Raw genomic sequence first — 19,118 nt, forward strand, 5'->3', positions numbered from 1 at the left:
ACACACATCCCGATATTGCCAGCTCACAGGCAGTATCTGCGATTTCAGCTGGGCACACGTCACTTCCAGTACTGTGTGCTACCCTTTGGGCTCGCCTCTGCGCCCAGGGTGTTCACGAAGTGCCTGGCTATAGTAGCAGCAGTGCTTCGCAGGCTGGGAGTGCACGTGTTCCCTTATCTCGACGATTGGCTGGTGAAAAACACATGCAAGGCAGGAGCTCTACAGTCCATGCAGATGACTATTCGACTCCTGGAGCTACTGGGGTTTGTGATAAATTATCCAAAGTCCCATCTTCTCCCTGTACAGAGACTCGAATTCATAGGAGCTCTGCTGGATTCTCGTACGGCTCGTGCCTATCTTCCGGAGACAAGGGCCAACAATCTGTTGTCCCTCGTCTCCCGGGTACGAGCGTCCCAGCAGATCACAGCTCGGCAGATGTTGAGATTGCTTGGCCACATGGCCTCCACAGTTCATGTGACTCCCATGGCTCGTCTTCACTGCGATCTGCTCAATGGACCCTAGCTTCCCAGTGGTTTCAGGCTGCTGGGGATCTAGAGGACGTGATCCACCTGTCCACGAGTTTTCTCAAATCCCTGCATTGGTGGGCGATTTGGTCCAATTTGACTCTGGGACGCCCTTTCCAAATCCCTCAGCCACAAAAAGTGCTGATTACGGATGCGTCTCTCCTGGGGTGGGGAGCTCATGTCGATGGGCTTCACACCCAGGGAAGCTGGTCCCTCCAGGAACGCGATCTGCAGATCAACCTCCTGGAGTTACGAGCGGTCTGGAACGCTCTGAAGGCTTTCAGAGATCGGCTGTCCCATCAAATTATCCAAATTCAGACAGACAACCAGGTTGCCATATATTACATCAACAAGCAGGGGGGCACCGGATCTCGCCCCCTGTGTCAGGAAGCCGTCAGCATGTGGCTGTGGGCTCGCCGTTACGGCATGTTGCTCCAAGCCACATATCTGGCAGGCGTAAACAACAGTCTGGCCGACAGGTTGAGCAGGATCATGCAACCTCACAAGTGGTCGCTCAACTCCAGAGTAGTGCGCCGGATCTTCCAGGTGTGGGGCACCCCCTTGGTAGATTTCTTTGCATCTCGAGCCAACCACAAGGTCCCTCAGTTCTGTTCCAGACTTCAGGCCCACGGCAGACTGGCATCGGATGCCTTCCTCCTGGATTGGGGGAACGGCCTGCTGTATGCTTATCCTCCCATACCTCTGGTGGGGAAGACTTTATTGAAACTCAAGCAAGACCGAGGCACCACGATTCTGATTGCTCCTTTTTGGCCGCGTCAAATCTGGTTCCCTCCTTCTGGAGTTGTCCTCCGAAGAACCATGGAGATTGGAGTGTTTTCCGACCCTCATCACACAGGATGAAGGGGCGCTTCTGCATCCCAACCTCCAGTCTCTGGCTCTCACGGCCTGGATGTTGAGAGCGTAGACTTTGCCTCTTTGGGTCTGTTGGAGGGTGTCTCCCGTGTCTTGCTTCCAGAAAAGATTCCACTAAGAGGAGTTACTTCTTTTTATGGAGGAGGTTTGCCGTCTGGTGTGACAACAAGGCCTTAGATCCTCGCTCCTGTCCTACACAGACCCTGCTTGAATACCTTCTACACTTGTCTAAGTCTGGTCTCAAGACCAACTCTGTAAGGGTTCACCTTAGCGCAATCAGTGCATACCATTACCGTGTGCAAGGTAAGCTGATCTCAGGACAGCCTTTAGTTGTTCGCTTCATGAGAGGTTTGCTTTTGTCAAAGCCCCCCGTCAAACCTCCTACAGTGTCATGGGATCTCAATGTCGTTCTCACCCAGCTGATGAAACCTCCTTTTGAGCCACTGAATTCCTGCCATCTGAAGTACTTGACCTGGAAGGTCATTTTCTTGGTGGCAATTACTTCAGCTCGTAGAGTCAGTGAGCTTCAGGCTCTGGTAGCCCAGGCCCCTTTCACCAAATTTCATCATAATAGAGTAGTCCTCCGCACTCACCCTAAGTTCTTGCCAAAGGTGGTGTCGGAGTTCCATCTGAACCAGTCAATTGTCTTGCCAACATTCTTTCCCCGTCCTCATTCCTGCCCTGCTGAACGTCAGCTGCACACATTGGACTGCAAAAGAGCATTGGCCTTTTATCTGGAGTGGACACAGCTCAACAGACAGTCCGCCCAAATGTTTGTTTCTTTTGATCCCAACAGGAGGGGAGTGGCTGTGGGGATACGCACCATATCCAATTGGCTAGCAGATTGCATTTCCTTCACTTACGCCCAGGCTGGGCTGGCTCTTGAGGGTCATGTCACGGCTCACAATGCCATGGCAGTGTCGGTGGCCCACTTGAAGTCAGCCACGATTGAAGAGATTTGCAAAGCTGCGACGTGGTCATCTGTCCACACATTCACATCTCATTACTGCCTGCAGCAGGATACCCGACGCGCCGGTCGGTTCGGGCAGTCAGTGCTTCAGAATCTGTTCGGGGTTTAGAATCCAACTCCACCCTCCTAGGCCCATGTTTATTCTGTTCCAGGCTACACTCTCAGTTAGTTGGATAAGTTGTTAGGTCAATCTCAGTTATGTCCTCACCGTTGCGAGGCCCAATTGACCATGTTTGTTGTTTTGAGTGAGCCTGGGGGCTAGGGATACCCCATCAGTGAGAACAAGCAGCCTGCTTGTCCTTAGAGAAAGCGAATGCTACATACCTGTAGAAGGTATTCTCCGAGGACAGCAGGCTGATTGTTCTCACAAACCCGCCCGCCTCCCCTTTGGAGTTGTGTCTTCCCTTCTCTTTGTCTTGCTACATACAGGACTGACGAACACGAGCCGGTTCGGGCGGGAAGACGGCCGCGCATGCGCGGTGCGCATCTGCGCGCGAGGACTAGCAAAGGCCTTTGCTAGTGAAATTTCCGGTTGGAGGGGGCTGCCGTGGACGTCACCCATCAGTGAGAACAATCAGCCTGCTGTCCTCGGAGAATACCTTCTACAGGTATGTAGCATTCACTTTAGTGAGTGCCGTTTCTGTCGAGTGTAGAGTTCGAAAACCGGATTGCAGCGGATCGAGGATGGCATGAGAGGAGAGAAAATCAAGGCAGCGGCTGTGAACGCGTTCAAGTATCTTGGAGAAGGAAGGGTTGGAGGGAGATGAGGCGGTAGTTGGAAGGACAGGTAGGGTCTAGTGATGGTTTTTTGAGGAGTGGTGTGACTACAGCATGCTTGAAGGTGTCAGGGACAGTTGCAGTGGAGAGAGAGGTTGAGGATATGACAGGTGGGGGGGGGGGGGGTGACAGTAGGAGAGATGGTGTTTAGTAAGTTGGTGGGGATGGGATCAGAGGAACAGGTGGTGCATTTCGAGGAGGAAAGAAGGGAGGGAAGCATCAGAGAGAAGGCTGTGGGTTTGACGTGAGCAGGCTGTATGAATCACTGCCACTGACCACTAGAGACGAGAAAACTTTAAAAGGTACAAGGGGTGATGCCTGGTCACCAACTGGAGAAGGGACAGGAGGGAGAGCTGCTAGACTATTTGTTGGGGTGGGGAGAAAAGGAGGTAAATGCTGGACTCTTTCTGAGAGTGGAAGGGAAGAGCAGGTGAATGCTGGACTATTTGTGGGGGTGGGAGGGAATGAAGGTAAAATGCTGGACCATGTGTGGTGGGTATGGTGGTGGTAGTGGGGGGGGGGTAGGAGAAGGTGAAATACTGGGCTATGTGGGTGGAGGGGATCGGGTTTGGGTAGAAGTTAAAATGTTGGACTGTGTGAGGGTGGGTGCCTTGACAGTTTTAGCACCATGTAAGTGTGCCGTGAGACGAAAAAGGTTGAAAATCTCTAGCTTAGAACTTAGGGCAGTATGTGTAGTCCTTTAAGGAAGGGAAAAAGTAAAGAGAGAAACATTTTCTGTGTAACTGTTTATAAGTCCCCCATGCTCATTTCAAATATTTAGCTCTTCGAATTCTCCCATTTAAAAAAAAAAAAATCCTCTAATAGAGGCTCTTAGGATCCTATAGAGGTGACTAGCTTAATTTCTCACTTTGAATTCAAACATGTCCAATTTTGGCTAATGTTTTGCTGCTTGGCCAGTTTTTTGAGATTAGTTCTCAGACTTGAAGAATGCATGAAGTTTAGATTGCTTAAATTAAAAAAAAAAATGCAAGTAGGGCCTTCAAGGCCCAAGACATTTTTTTAAGGCCATTTGATGATGAACCTAAAAAGTACCATCAAATAATAATTTTCCAGCTTCAACTAGTTCCAGTAACTGCACATTAAGGGCCTCTTTTATCAAGCTGCACAGCAATGCTGACGAAGCCCATTCAAAGTGGATGGACTTTGTTGGCTTTGCCACATTGGTGACCGCTAGCGCGGTTTGATAAGAGGCCCTAAAAGCAGTGAAAATTACCTTTTGTTTATTCACAGCATTTATTTTGGGTTCAACTTTGATAGTTTACTGACAAATTCACCTAGCATTGACCTGCTACTTTTCCTCTTGTTTGTTTGTTTTTTGTTGTTTGGTGTGGTTTTAATTGTTAACAAAAATATAACTTGCAGGATTATATGGACAAAGAGAAGGCAATTGCCAAAGCTTTAGAAGATTTAAGAGCAAATTTCTACTGTGAGCTTTGTGACAAGCAATATCAAAAGCACCAGGAATTTGACAACCATATCAACTCTTATGATCACGCACACAAACAGGTGAGATATCAAATTCATGGACTGTGTGGAAGTGTATCAACTCTAGTTTATGTGATGTGTTAATTTTGAATTTCCCTGTGGTGTGAAGGGGGAAGGAAGAGAATTCTGTAATAGATATATTTTTCTGAAGCCCAGGATGAAGTTCTGGATGCCAGGGTTGAAAATTCACTGCACTATAAGCAGTGGTGGTCATGATTGCAAAAATGATTCAGCAACTTAGAGAGCTCTGGTTCCAGGTGTAGATTTCCAATGTACGCTCTGCTGTATTAGGTGGAAAAGAAGGTCCAGTTGCATCTTTAATTAAATGTAGAAAATGATGGCAATAAAGTCTGTGTGGCCCATCCAATCTGCCCATCTATATCATCCCACATGCCTGTCCCACTCTTTTTTGAATTCAGATACAATCCTTATCTCCTCCACTTGGAGGTTATTCCATGCTGAAGTTGTATAGAGTCCCACTTTACTGGTTCTTTTTTTAAGTATCGGATTGCAGCCATGCTTCCCCAAGTCAGTGGTTGTAATTTTCAGGATGGCCTAATATTCAAATAAAACCAAACTTTTTTTTTTTTTTTTTTTACTAAATGCATGCAGGTATATTCCATAAATCCTCATTATTTATAAGCAAAAATCCGGTCTTTGAGACTCACTGGGAAATAGTAATGAATTTTGTTTAATACATGCAGGATTTCTAGCCGCACACCCTTCCACCTCAGATGGCATGCGCAGCATGAGACCATCCTAAGTAATTTTCTTACAGAGATGTGGCCTTATGTTTGAAGCTGTGGACTGAAAACCTTGGGGAATTGGACAAGTCACTTAACCCTCCATCACCTTAATTACAAACTTAGGAGTCCTTTTACTAAGCTGCAGTAGAAATGGCCTTAGTGCACCCTTATACTCGTTTCTCTTGTGCACTCAGACTATTTTTACCGCAGTAGTAAAATGGCCAATTTTCCATTTTTTTTTTTCAATTGGCCATGCGCTTATGTTGCCAAACGCCCTAAAAATATTTTTCCAAGGACAAACAGGGTATTGTCACGGTTCTTGGTGGGTGAGCCCTTGGGCCACAACCGGTCTTGCCTGCTGTCAGAAGCGTAGGGGTGCTGAATAGGGAATCATAACCTGGATGGCTCTGAAAAGAGCCCTTCGAGGCAGGCCTGGCAAAGAAGGACCTCGGTAGCCCTGAAAAGAGCCCTTGGGGGCAGGCCTGGTGAATCAGGACCTGGGTGGTGCTGGATAGGGCAGGAAACAGGAACCTGGAGCAGGGCTGGAGACAGGAATGGGTCGGAAGCTGAAGGCGAGGCAGGAACTGGAGACCGAGGCAGAATTAGGAACAGGGGGTCCAAGGCAATCCATTGCAAAACAAGACAAAGAGGTCTGTCTGCCTTAAATAGCCCCAGCCGGGTGATGTCATCATGAGGCGCTGATCTTCACCTCCGGTTGCTGGCCCTTTAAAGTGTCTCTTTGTCATGTGCGTACTCACCTAAGGAAGCCAGCTCCTGCCAGTGTATAACGGGCGGGGTGCTGGGCCAAAGAACACCATGAGAAAAACTAGGTGAGTCGGGGGGGGGTGGGGGGGGGGATCAGAGTGTGGCTGTACCTCCTCCAGGGCCCAGATTTAGGTTTATGAAGAAAAAAAACGAAATCTACTTAGGAGAGCCATGCATGGGCTTGGTTTCCAGGCAGTGAGATATTGGAGTCTTCCCCATATCTTTTGAGAGTGTAGGATGCTCTGGACTTCAAACTCTGTGTCAGGTTCTGCATTAGTAGGAGCTGGTGCTGGAGGTACCCTGTCACTTCTCAGCATGATGGGTTTCAGGAGGGCCACATGAAACGTGTTGTGCATTCACAAAGTAGCGGGTAACTTCAGTTGCTTCATCACCGATCCCACCTGGCTTCAGTTGCTATATCGCTGGTCCCACCTGTTGTACAATGAGATAATGAACCGGGAGTCTTAAGGCACAAGTTCATGGTGGACAACTAAACCAGATCTCCCTGGATGGAAATTGAGGAACAGGGTGTTTCTTCCTATCATCTTGCTTCTTGTACCTCTGGGTAGCATGAATCAGTAGTTCCCGTGTGATTTTCCAGCGGGGAGAGAGGGATGTGATGGCAGCCTCGGCTGCTAGCACAGAAGATGATAGGGGTACTGGCAGGGGTACCCTCGGATGTTGTCCGAAGATTATCTTGAATGGTGATGCCCCAGAGGACTCGCTTACATGGTTGTTATAGCAGAATTTGGCCCAGGGCAGTAACTGGGACCAATCATGTTGAGCCGAGATGTTAGCTGCGAAGGAAGAATTTCAAGATCTGATTGTCATAAGTACATAAGCATCGCCATGCTGGGACAGACCAAGGGTCCATCGAGCCCAGCACCCTGTCACTACAGCGGCCAAAATAACAAGCACTTTGTCCCGCCCATCCTAGAAATACTGTATTATTCCCTCATCCATTCATTAACATTCTATGGCTTTTTCCTCCAGGAAGCCGTCCAACCCTTTTTTGAAGTCCACTAAGTTAACCGCCTTAACCACCGTTTCCGGCAGCGAATTCCAGAGTTTAACTACACGTTGAGTGAAGAAAGATTTCCTCTGATTCGTTTTAAATTTTCCACACTGCAGCTTCATCGCATTCCCTCTTGTCCTAGTATTTTTGGAAAGCGTAAACAGACGCTCCACATCGACCCGTTCCATTCCACTCATTATCTTATAGACCTCTATCATATCTCCCCTCAGCCGCCTTTTCTCCAAGCTGAAGAGCCCCAGCCTCTTCAGCCTATTCTGATAGGGAAGTCGTCCCATCTCCTGTATCATCTTTGTCACCCTTCTCTGCACCTTTTCCAATTCCACTATGTCTTTTTTGAGGTGCAGCAACCAGAATTGAACACAATACTCGAGGTGCGATCGCACCATGGAGCAATACAATGGCAGAATAATATCCTTATTTTTGTTTTCAATCCCTTTCCTAATGATACCCAACATTCTATTTGCTTTCCTAGCCGCAGCAGCACATTGAGCAGAAGTTTTCAATGTATCATCAACGATGACACCTAGATCCCTTTCTCGGTCCGTGACTCCCAACGCTGAACCTTGCATGACGTAGTTATAGTTTGGGTTCCTCTTTCCCACATGCATCACTTTGCACTTGTTCACATTAAACATCATCTGCCATTTGGACGCCCAGTCTCCCAGTCTCGTGAGGTCCTCTTGTAGTTTTTCACAATCTTCCCGCGATTTGACTACTTTGAATAACTTTGTGTGATTGGCAAATTTGATTACTTCACTAGTTAACCCCATGTCTAGGCCATTTATGAATATGTTAAAAAGCAGAGGATCCCTGAGGTACCCCACTAACTACCCTTCTCCATTGCGAATATTGACCTTTTAATCCTACTCCCTCTCCATCTGGCCATTGTTCTGCAGATGATATCCAGAAGAGAACTTTAACTTGACCTGCAACAACCCACAGAGCTTCCGCCAAAATCTGGAGGTGAATTGCTCTCGTCAGTCCGAGGCGATGGACTCTGGTAAACCCTGTAGATGAAAGATCTCCTTAAAGAAGTGCCAGGCCAGTGTGGGAGCAGAAAGCAACCCAGTCAGGAGAGTGAAATGGGCCATTTTAGAGAACCGATCTAGCACAACACATATGGTGGTGAATCCATCTGACTCTGGAAGGTCTGTGATGAAAGGTCTGATACCCAAGCCCATGGTGTCTTGGGTATCGGAAGTAGTTGGGGAAGCCACCATGGATGGGAGTGGGATGACTTGTGATAGGCACAGACAAGGCAAGATGTTACAAAGTCTCATATGTCTTTTCTTCAGCTGTGGCCACCAATAGACTCGAGAAATGAGTTCCAGCATGCCCCAGATGACCGGCAGTTTGACTCGTTCCCCAACTATTAGATTGTAAGCTCTTTGAGCAGGGACTGTCTTCTATGTTTGTGCAGCGCTGCGTATGCCTTGTAGCGCTATAGAAATGCTAAATAGTAGTAGTAGTAGTAGTAACTTCACCAAGTTCCGAAGTCGTTTGAGCACCTGGTCTTGCCTGGAGGAACTAACAGTCTGAATCTTGGCAGGGTCCAGGATGGTCTGAAGAGTGGAGCTTTTCTCAGTACCCTCCAGAGATCAAGAGAGAGCATAAGCCCGTACATTCTTCTCAGCCAGGCGGTAGACCATACAAGTCAAATTGGGACAAGAACAGAGACCACTGGGCCTGGTGAGGGTTAAGTCTTTGGGCATCCTGTGGATACAGAAGGTTCTTATGGTCTATGGTCACGGTAAATGAACTTGCCATTCCTCTAACTCCATCTTTATGGACAATAGCTCCCGATTCCCAGTCATATAATTCTTCTCAGCAGGCAAGAACATTTTGGAGAAAAAGGCACAAGGTAACAACTAGCCTTTGACATCCGACTGGGACAGGAAAGCGCCAGCTCCTATGGAAGATGTCGACTGCAGTGAAGAAGGGTCTCTCCAGATCAGGATGGCAGAGATGTTCTGAAGGCCTGTTTCAAGATGTCAAAGGCAGCAATAGCCTCATCTGGCCAGTCTCGTATGTTGGCCCACTTCTCTGTCAGAGCAGTAAGGGCATGGGCAATAGAAGAATAATTCTGGATAAACTGGCGATAATTCACAAAACCCAGAAACTGCTGTAATGCTCCGTGAATGGTGGAGAGCTTCACCAGATCCATCTTCACACCCAGGTTGGAAATAATGTAGCCCAAGAAGGGTAGTTAATTCTGATCGAAGATATAGTTCTCCAATTTGACATACAAGTGGTTGTCGTGCAAGCTTCAGGACCTGTTTGACTTGCTACCAGTGTTGAGTAAGCTTAGAGAATATCAAAATATCATCCCAAGTATACCAGGACACAGTTGTAGAGCAAGGAAGATGTCATTCACAAAACTTTGAAAAACAGCAAGAGCATTGGAGAGTTTGAACGGCATAACCAAATACTCATAGTGGCCAGCCCTGGTGTTAAACGCAGTCTTCCATTTATCGCCTTCATGGATGCAAATCAAGTTATATGCTCTTCTGAGATCCAAATTAGTAAAAACATGAGGCACTTGAAGGACGGTCAAACAACTTGGTTATTAGTGGGAGCAGGTATTTATTCTTGATCATGATGGCATTCAAACCACAACAGTCAATACAGGGGTGTAGAGCACCATCCTTCTTACATAAGTACATAAGTATTGCCACACTGGGATAGACCATCAAGCCCAGCATCCTGTTTCCAACAGTGGCCAATCCAGGTCACAAATACCTGGCAAGATCTGGAAAAAATTCAATACATTTTATGCTGCTTATCCCAGAAATAAGCAGTGGATTTTCCCCAGTCCTTTAGGAAGCCGTCCAAACCTCTTTTAAACCCTGCTAAGCTAACCGTCTTTACCACATTCTATGGCATTGAATTCCAGTTTAATTACATGTTGAGTGAAGAAAACTTTTCTCTGATTCGTTTTAAATTTACTACTTTTGTAGCTTCATCACATGCCCCCTAGTCCTAGTATTTTTGGAAAGAGTAAACAAACGATCGACGTCTACCCATTCCACTCCACTCATTATTTTATAGACGTCTAGCATATCTCCCCTCAGCTATCTTTTCTCCAAGCTTAAGAGTCCTAGCCGCTTCAGCCTTTTGTCATAGGGAAGTCGTCCCATCTCCTTTATTATTTTCATTGCCCTTCTCTGTACCTTTTCTAATTCCACTATATTTTTTTTGAGATGCGGTGACCAGAATTGAATACAATATTCAAGGTGCAGTCGCACCATGGAGCGATACAAAGGCATTATAACGTCCTCATTTTTGTTTTCCATTCCTTTCCTAATAATACCTAAAATATATTTGCTTTCTTAGCTGCCGCTGCACACTGAACAGAGGGTTTCAATGTATCATTAACGATGACAACTAGATCCCTTTCTTGGTCGTGACTCCTAACGTGGAACCTTGCATTATGTAGCTTTAATTCGGGTTCCTCTTTCCTACATGCATCACTTTGCACTTGCTCACATTAAACGCCATCTGCCATTTAGACGCCCAGTCTCGTAAGGTCCTCTTGTAATTTTTCACAATCCTCTTGCAATTTAACAACTTTGAATAACTTTGTGTTGTCAGCAAATTTAATTACCTCACTAGTTACTCACATCTCTAGATCTCTTGAGATTACTGACCATTTAACCCTACTCTCTGTTTTCTATTTTTTTTAACCAGTTTTAATCCACAATAGGACGCTACCTCCTTTCCCATGGCTTTCCAATTTCCTCTGGAGTCTTTCATGAGGTACTTTGTCAAACGCCTTTTGAAAATCCAGATACACAATATCAACCGACTCACCTTTAGCCACATGTTCACCCCTTCAAGAAATGTAATAGATTGGTGAGGCAAGAAGTCCCACCTCCAGTCTGGTAGCCCTTGTGCTACCTTGGAGGAGGGAGGTCTCCTAGAAGGAGAGCATCACCCTGCTCAAGTAGGAAGTACTCCTGTAGCCAGGACCTGCCCACCAGGGGATATACTATCATCTCGCACCGAGGATATGTCTCCAAGTGCTTCCCGGGAGGGAAAGGTTAGGACAGCTGTTGTAGTTGGTGATTCGATCATTAGGCATATAGATAGCTGGGTGGCTGGTGGATGTAAGGATTGCCTGGTGACTTGCCTGCCTGGTGTGAAGGTGGCGGACCTCACGCGGCACCTAGATAGGATTTTAGATAGTGCTGGGGAGGAGTCAGCTGTCTTGGTACATTTGGGTACCAATGACATAGGAAAATGTGGGAGAGGGGTTCTGGAAGCCAAATTTAGGCTGTTAGGTAGAAAGCTCAAATCCAGATCCTCTAGGGTAGCATTTTGTGAAATGTTACCTGTTCCACGCGCAGGGCCCAAGAGACAGGCAGAGCTCCGGAGTCTCAATGCGTGGATGAGACGATGGTGCAGGGAGGAGGGTTTTAGATATGTTAGGAACTGAGCAACATTCTGGGGAATGGGGAGCCTATTCCAAAAGGATGGGCTCCACCTTAACCAGGGTGGGACCAGGCTGCTGGCATCGGCATTTAAAAAGGAGATAGAGCAGCTTTTAAACTAGAAATGAGGGGCCGACAGTCGCTCAAAAGCGCATGGTTCGGGATGAGGTATCTTTCAAAGATATCACCAAAACAGGGAAGATAGGGTATCCTGATAGTGAGGTTGCAAAAGAGACCGTAGTAGATCAGGTGTCCCTAAATAAAAATCAGACAAAAGATTGCAAATTAGTACTGTCAAGTACTAAGTATGATGTAAATAGGAGCAACAAACACAGTTTGAAATGTCTATATGCAAATGCCAGGAGCCTAAGAAATAAGATGGGAGAGTTAGAATATATTGCACTAAATGAAAAATTAGATATAATAGGCATCTCTGAGACCTGGTGGAAGGAGGTTAACCAGTGGGACACTGTCATACCGGGGTACAAATTATATCGTAGTGATAGGGTGGATTGAATTGGTGGAAGGGTAGCATTGTATATTAACAAGAGCCTTGAATCAAATAGATTGAGAATTCTGCAGGAAACAAAACACTTCTTGAAATCACTGTGGATTGAAATTCCATGTGTAAAGGGGAAAAGGATAATGATAGGAGTGTACTACCGTCCGCCTGGCCAGGATGAACAGACAGATGCAGAAATGTTAAAGGAAATTAGGGACGCAAACAAACTGGGCAACACAATAATAATGGGTGATTTCAATTACCCCGATATTGACTGGGTAAATGTAACATCGGGACATGCTAGGGAGGTAAAATTCCTTGATGAAATCAAGGACAGCTTTATGGAGCAGCTGGTATAGGAACCGACGAGAGAAGGAAAAATTCTAGACCTAGTCCTTAGTGGAGCGCATGATCTGGTGCGGGAGGTAATGGTGCTGGGGCCGCTTGATAACAGTGATCATAATATGATCGGATTTATTTTATTTTATTTTTTATTTTTGTTACATTTGTACCCCGCACTTTGCCACTCATGGCAGGCTCAATGCGGCTTTCATGGGGCAATGGAGGGTTAAGTGACTTGCCCAGAGTCACAAGGAGCTGCCTGTGCCTGAGGTGGGAATCGAACTTAGTTCCCAGGACCAAAGTCCACCACCCTAACCACTAGGCCACTCCTCCACTCCTTTTGATATTAGCTTTGCAGTAAGTATACATAGGAAATCAAATACGTTAGCGTTTAACTTTAAAAAAGGAGACTATGATAAAATGAGAAGAATGGTGAAAAGAAAACTTAAAGGAGCGACTGCGAGGGTCAAAAATTTACATCAGGCGTGGATGCTGTTCAAAAACACCATCCTGGAAGCCCAGACCAAATATATTCCGCATATTAAAAAACGGAAGTCCAAACGACAGCCGGCGTGGTTAAATAGTGAGGTGAAGGAAGCTATTAGAGCTAAAAAAAAAAATCCTTCAGAAAATGGAAGAAGGAACCAACTGAAAATAATAAGAAATGGCATAAGGAATGTCAAGTCAAATGCAAAGCACTGATAAGGAAAGCTAAGAGGGACTTCGAAAAAAGGATTGCGTTGGAGGCAAAAACACATAGTAAATTTTTTTAGGTATATTAAAAGCAGGAAGCCTACCCACATCCAGCATTTCTCCTTCTCCCTCCAGGCCCACCCTTGCTCCTACTCCCACTTCCATTGGTCCAGCATTTCTCCATCGCCTTTCCCACCCCCAGATTGGTCCAGTTTTTCTCCTCACCTCACCCCACTCGCCCAGACATCGTTGGTCTAGCTTTTCTCCTTATCCTTTCTTCCAACCACCATCGTTCCAGCATTTCTTCTTCCCCCCCTCACCCAGTCCGGCTTCACTTCCTTTTGCTCCTTCTGTAATTCATGATGGAATCCCTCCCTCTTCTCCCTCCATACCTTTTTAAAGCTGTCTAGAGATTACTGGCAGCAGGATGCAATTCATAACGTGCTGCCCGTGCTGACATCAGAGCCTTCTGTCTGACCTTCACACCCGCCTATGCGGAAACAGAAAGTTGCATCATACAGAAGTCTCTGATGTCGGCAAGAGCAGCACTTTGTGAATTGCTGCCTTGCTCTGTAAGACAGCTTTGAAAAGGTATGGGTTGGGGTGGGAAGAGGGAGGGGGGATGCCATCGCACATTAGAGGAATAAAATGGAGAGAAACCTGACAGCAAAAGGAGGGACCAAGAGAGGGCAATTGAGCTCTTTTTTTTTTTTTTTTTGGCTGGGAGCCACACTCTGCATACCCCTTGGGGAGTTATCGCGTACTGCGTGTTGGAAAACTCTGGTATAGATAAAATCACATGGGGAATTGTCCATTAGCTGGAGTAACCCTTGTGGTGTTCCGTAGGGTTCTCCATTTTCTCTGGTATTATTCAACATCTTTATGCGATCTTTAAGCCTTTTATTGGAGAAACATGGCTTCATTCATTATATTTATGCTGATGATATTTCAGTACCAATTCCTTTACAATCAATTAGATTTAGATAATACAAACATTCATTTATGTATGAAATTGGTGGAAGGATGGATGCAGGACCATAAGCTAAAACTAAACCCGGAGAAAGCTAAAGATTTGTGTTTTAATTTTCATCCAGATTTAAATCCTCTGTTCCATAGCGTCCCACAGATCAATCCAGAGACTTGTGGGTTATGTCCCCCCACCAGCAGGTGTAGATAGAGAGAACGCCAGAGTCCTGCTATATGTGGTCCTGTGCAGCCACTCACAGCTCAGTATTCTCTCTATCTAGCAGGTTGGTGGTCATAACTGTGCAGCTCTGGATGAATCCGGCTCCTAGTGCTCTTTTGGGTCTAGTTGAGCCTGGACTGGGGTTGAGGCCTCTGTTAGGCAATTGAGATGTACACCTGGTGGTGCCAGGTCCCTCCCTGCCTCCCCCCATCTACCCTCCCTTCGTTTGCTGGTAAAAAGATAGATAAATCTGGCTGGCTGTCTCTTCTACCTCTTTAAAAAAAAAAAAAAAAAGACTGAATACAGCCTCGAGGTAAGCAGTTTTAGTGCTTTGAAAGGATTCCTCGTAGACCCGTGCTGCAGCGGGGACTGAGAGGGGAGCGGGTGAGAACTCTGTTGGGGGAGCGTTTGGCCGCATGTTGGTACCCTCTGAAGCCACAAAGCGCTGCTCCTGGTGTGGGAACCGGCGAGCAGCATCGGGGGAGTGTGAGGCGTATGTACGTCGGGTAGCGCTGGAAGCGGAGCGCGTTTTAGCCTCTCCCGGGAAGCCCAACGGCGGAACAGCATCGGGTAGTGTTTTGGCGGGCAGCTCCGGGGCTGGTTTGTCTCGCGCGCCAGTGGGCGCCATTTTTTCAGAGTTCCTGCGCTCAGACAGCGTGGCGCTCAGAAATGCTGCAGCTCTCGCTTCAGACGGTGAGCAGCTTGTAGGGCCGTCGGAGACGGTCAATGACTCGGTTTTAGAGCCTTTTTCGCCAGAATTTGTGGTACTTATGCACAAGGCATTTATGTTGACATGGGCTGGGGGGCCCTTAGGAGCAGGATTTGGCTCAGCTTTGCCTCCTTAGTTTGAACCTCCTTCTCTCCCTCGCAGTCTAAACACCCTAGGGTGGACTAGGATTTAGGTGATGTGTCAGATGAGGAAGAATTGGGGTACACTGGGGGTCTCCTTCAGGATCAGTGGATTTTTTGGAGGATGTGGATCAGCAAGAGGAAGGTGATGACCCTACTGCGGCATGTTTGTTCTGCAGGGAGGAGTTGTCTAATTTGATTGTTCGGGCATTGGAGGTGTTGAATCTTTCTGCGCCAGAAGTGTCAGCAGGGCCTCCTCTCCCTCCTCCATCCATTATGTCAGGTACCAAGTGTCCTTCCAGGTCTTTTTATATTCATGAGGCCATTAAAGTTCTTATCTCAGCACAGTGAGATTCTCCTGATGGGGGACTTAAGGTAGTGCGTGCCATGAGCCGGCTTTATCCTCTGCCGCTGGCTGATTTGGAGTCCCTTAGGCTCCCAGCCGTGGATTCCTTAATCACGGCGGTTACTAAGAAGACGACCCTGCCGGTAGAGGAAGGTACTGCCCTTAAAGATCCTCAAGATAGAAAATTAGAGGCTTCTCTTAAGTTGTCATTTGAGGTGGCGGTGCTTTGTTTGCAGGCGTCGTTGTGTGGTTCATATGTGGCGCGGGCCTGTCTGTCTTGGGTTCAGAAGGTGTCCTCGGCAGATGAACTGATTAGTTGTTTGCCAGCCATGGAGTCCGGCCTTGCTTATTTAGCGGATTTGCTTTATGACCTTCTCCAGGCTTCGGCTAAAGGCATTTCTCTTGCTGTTACGGCTCACCAGTGGATATGGCTGAGGCATTGGGCGGCGGACGTAGCATCGAAGTCCCGCCTCGCGAAATTGCCTTTTCGGGGCAAGTTACTGTTCGGGGACGAGTTGGCAAGAATTGTGAAGGAGCTAGGAGATTCCAAGGGTCGGCGGCTTCCGGAAGATACTACTACTACTACTACTAACTAGCATTTCTAAAGCGCTACTAGGGTTACGCAGCGCTGTACAATTTAAACATAGAAGGACAGTCCCTGCTCAAAGAGCTTACAATCTAAAAGACAAGAAAGCAATCTAAAGACAAGTGAACAATCTAGAGGACGAGTGAACAGTTAGTCTGATAGGGTGGATAGATTGGGGTATTTTATATATCTCGAGTGGTTAGGCGCCGAAGGCAGCATTGAAGAGGTGAGCTTTAAGCAGAGATTTGAAGATGGGTAGGGAAGGGGCATGGCGTATGGGTGAAGGAAGATTGTTCCAGGCATGGGGTGAGGCAAGGCAGAATGGGCGGAGTCTGGAGTTGGCAGTGGTGGAGAAGGGTACTGAGAGAAGGGCTTTGTCCTGTGAGCGGAGGTTACGGGCGGGAACATAGGGGGAGATGAGGGTGGAGAGGTAGTGAGGAGCCGCGGACTGAGTGCATTTGTAGGTAAGGAGGAGGAGCTTGAATTGTATGCGATAACTGATCGGAAGCCAGTGAAGTGATTTGAGGAGAGGGGTGATATGAGTATATCGGTTTTGGCGGAATATAAGACGTGCAGCAGCGTTCTGAACTGAATGAAGGGGGGATAGATGGCTGAGTGGGAGGCCGGTGAGGAGTAAGTTGCAGTAATCAAGGCGAGAGGTAATGAGAGCGTGGACGAGAGTTCTGGTGGTGTGCTCAGAGAGGAAAGGGCGAATTTTGCTGATGTTGAAGAGGAAGAAGCGACAGGTCTTGGCAGTCTGTTGGATATGCGCAGAGAAGGAGAGGGAGGAGTCGAAAATGACTCCGAGGTTGCGGGCAGATGGGACAGGGAGGATAGGGGTGTTATCAACAGAGATAGAGAGTGGAGGAAGAGGAGAAGTGGGTTTAGGAGGAAAGACGAGGAGCTCGGTCTTGGACATGTTCAGCTTCAGGTGGCGGTTGGACATCCATGCCGCAATGTCGGATAAACAGGCCGATACCTTGGCCTGGGTCTCCACGGTGATGTCAGGTGTGGAGAGGTATAGCTGGGTGTCATCAGCATAAAGATGATACTGAAAACCATGAGACGAGATCAGCGAGCCCAGGGAAGAGGTGTAGATTGAGAAGAGAAGGGGTCCAAGGACAGATCCCTGGGGAACTCCAACAGATAGTGGGATGGGAGTGGAGGAAGATCCATGGGAGTGTACCCTGAAGGTGCGGTGGGAGAGATAAGAGGAGAACCAGGAGAGGACAGGGCCTTGGAACCCATAAGAGGACAGCATGGCAAGAAGTAAATCATGGTTGACAGTGTCAAACGCGGCGGAAAGATCGAGGAGGATGAGGATGGAGTAGTGACCTCTGGATTTGGCCAGGAGCAGGTCGTTGCAAACTTTAGAGAGTGCTGTTTCTGTCGAGTGCAGAGGGCGAAAGCCGGATTGAAGTGGATCGAGGATGGCATGAGAGGAGAGAAAGTCAAGGCAGCGGCTGTGAACAGCGCGCTCAAGTATTTTGGAAAGGAAGGGTAAAAGAGAGATGGGGCGGTAGTTGGAGGGGCAGGTAGGGTCAAGTGAAGGTTTTTTGAGGAGAGGTGTGACAACGGCGTGCTTGAAGGTGTCAGGGACAGTTGCAGTGGAGAAAGAGAGGTTGAGGATGCGACAGATGGCGGGGGTGACAGTATGGGAGATGGTGTTGAGTAGGTTGGTGGGGATGGGATCAGAGGAACAGGTGGTGCATTTCGAGGAGGAAAGAAGGCGGGAAGTTTCATCCTCGGTGATCTCAGGAAAAGAGGAGAAAGAGACCTGGGTAGGTTGGTTGATGGAGAGGGTTAAAGGGTGAAGAGGAGGTGGTGGCTTGGTCGTGAACTCAAGGTTGATCTTTTGCACTTTGTCGCGGAAATAGTCGGCCAGTGATTGAGGAGAGAGAGAAGGGGGAGTAGGAGCGGGGGGCACTTTTAGGAGGGAGTTAAGGGTGGTGAAGAGACGACGAGGGTTGGAGCTGAGAGAATTGGTCAATTGGGTGTAATAGTCCTGTTTTGCACGGAATAGGGAGGAGTGGAGGGAGGATAGCATGAATTTGTAGTGGAGGAAGTCTGGAAGGGTACGAGATTTCCTCCAGAGGCGCTCAGATAGGCCTAGATCGAGGGCTACGGTTCTCAGGTCTCATTTTTGGGACACTAGGCGTTATTGGCCGGGTCGAGTTGGGACATTCCACAAGCCATGTTTTTCCCCAAAGCAGCAGCCCTTTCGGGGAGACCGACGTCCACCCGCCTCAGAACGGGCTCAGCCAGTGGCAAGGTCCTCCCAATGATGGGGCCCTGGTCCATCTCTTTCCGGTTATAGGGACGTTTGTCCCTTTTCCTGGGGGAGTGGGCCAGGGTAACTTCAGACGAATGGGTGGGTCTTGGAGATCATCCGAGACGGTTACAAGCTGGAATTTGCTCATCCTCTGCCAGATTTTTTTCTCGAGTCCCCGTGCAAATCGCCAGCCAAGATAAAAGCCATCTGACAAACTTTGGAAAATTTACTTCAGCTGGGGATGGTCTGTTTGGTGCCGCCGGCAGAAATCGGACGAGGGCGTTATTCCGTTTACTTCATGGTTCCCAAAAAGGGAGGAGCCTTTTGACCGGTGTTGGATCTCAAAAGAGTAAACAAGGCTCTCAGGGTGCATCATTTTCGCATGGAAACTCTAAGGTCGGTTATAGCGGCAGTTCAACCAGGGGAGTTCTGGACGGCTCTCGATCTCAAGGAGGCCTACCTTCATATTCCCATTTGGCCTCCTCATCACCGTTTTCTCCGCTTCGCAGTGCTAGGGCAGCACTTTCAATTCCAGGCTATGCCCTTTGGGCTAGCGACCGCTCTGTGAACTTTTTCCAATGTGTTGGTAGTGGTGGCGGCATTCCTGCGGAAAGGAATCCAAGTTCATCCTTACCTAGACAATTGGCTTATACGGGCCTCATCGTTCCAGGAAATCGTTTGAGCAATGGACAGGGTGATCGAGTTGTTGCAATCC

At 47.7% G+C, this 19,118-nt stretch overlaps 1 protein-coding gene across 2 annotated transcripts in view; it reads left to right on the forward strand.

Moving 5' to 3' along the window:
• Positions 1 to 19,118, forward strand: part of GPATCH8 (G-patch domain containing 8) — a 196,392-nt gene that overhangs the window by 130,155 nt on the left and 47,119 nt on the right. For both annotated transcript variants that reach the window (XM_030220366.1, XM_030220368.1), the window contains one exon: positions 4,528 to 4,671. In XM_030220366.1, the coding sequence (XP_030076226.1) occupies positions 4,528 to 4,671 (144 nt within the window). The remainder of the gene's footprint in view (positions 1 to 4,527; positions 4,672 to 19,118) is intronic.

This window comes from Microcaecilia unicolor, chromosome 12 (genome assembly GCF_901765095.1).
Source record: "Microcaecilia unicolor chromosome 12, aMicUni1.1, whole genome shotgun sequence".
Taxonomy (NCBI): domain Eukaryota; kingdom Metazoa; phylum Chordata; class Amphibia; order Gymnophiona; family Siphonopidae; genus Microcaecilia; species Microcaecilia unicolor.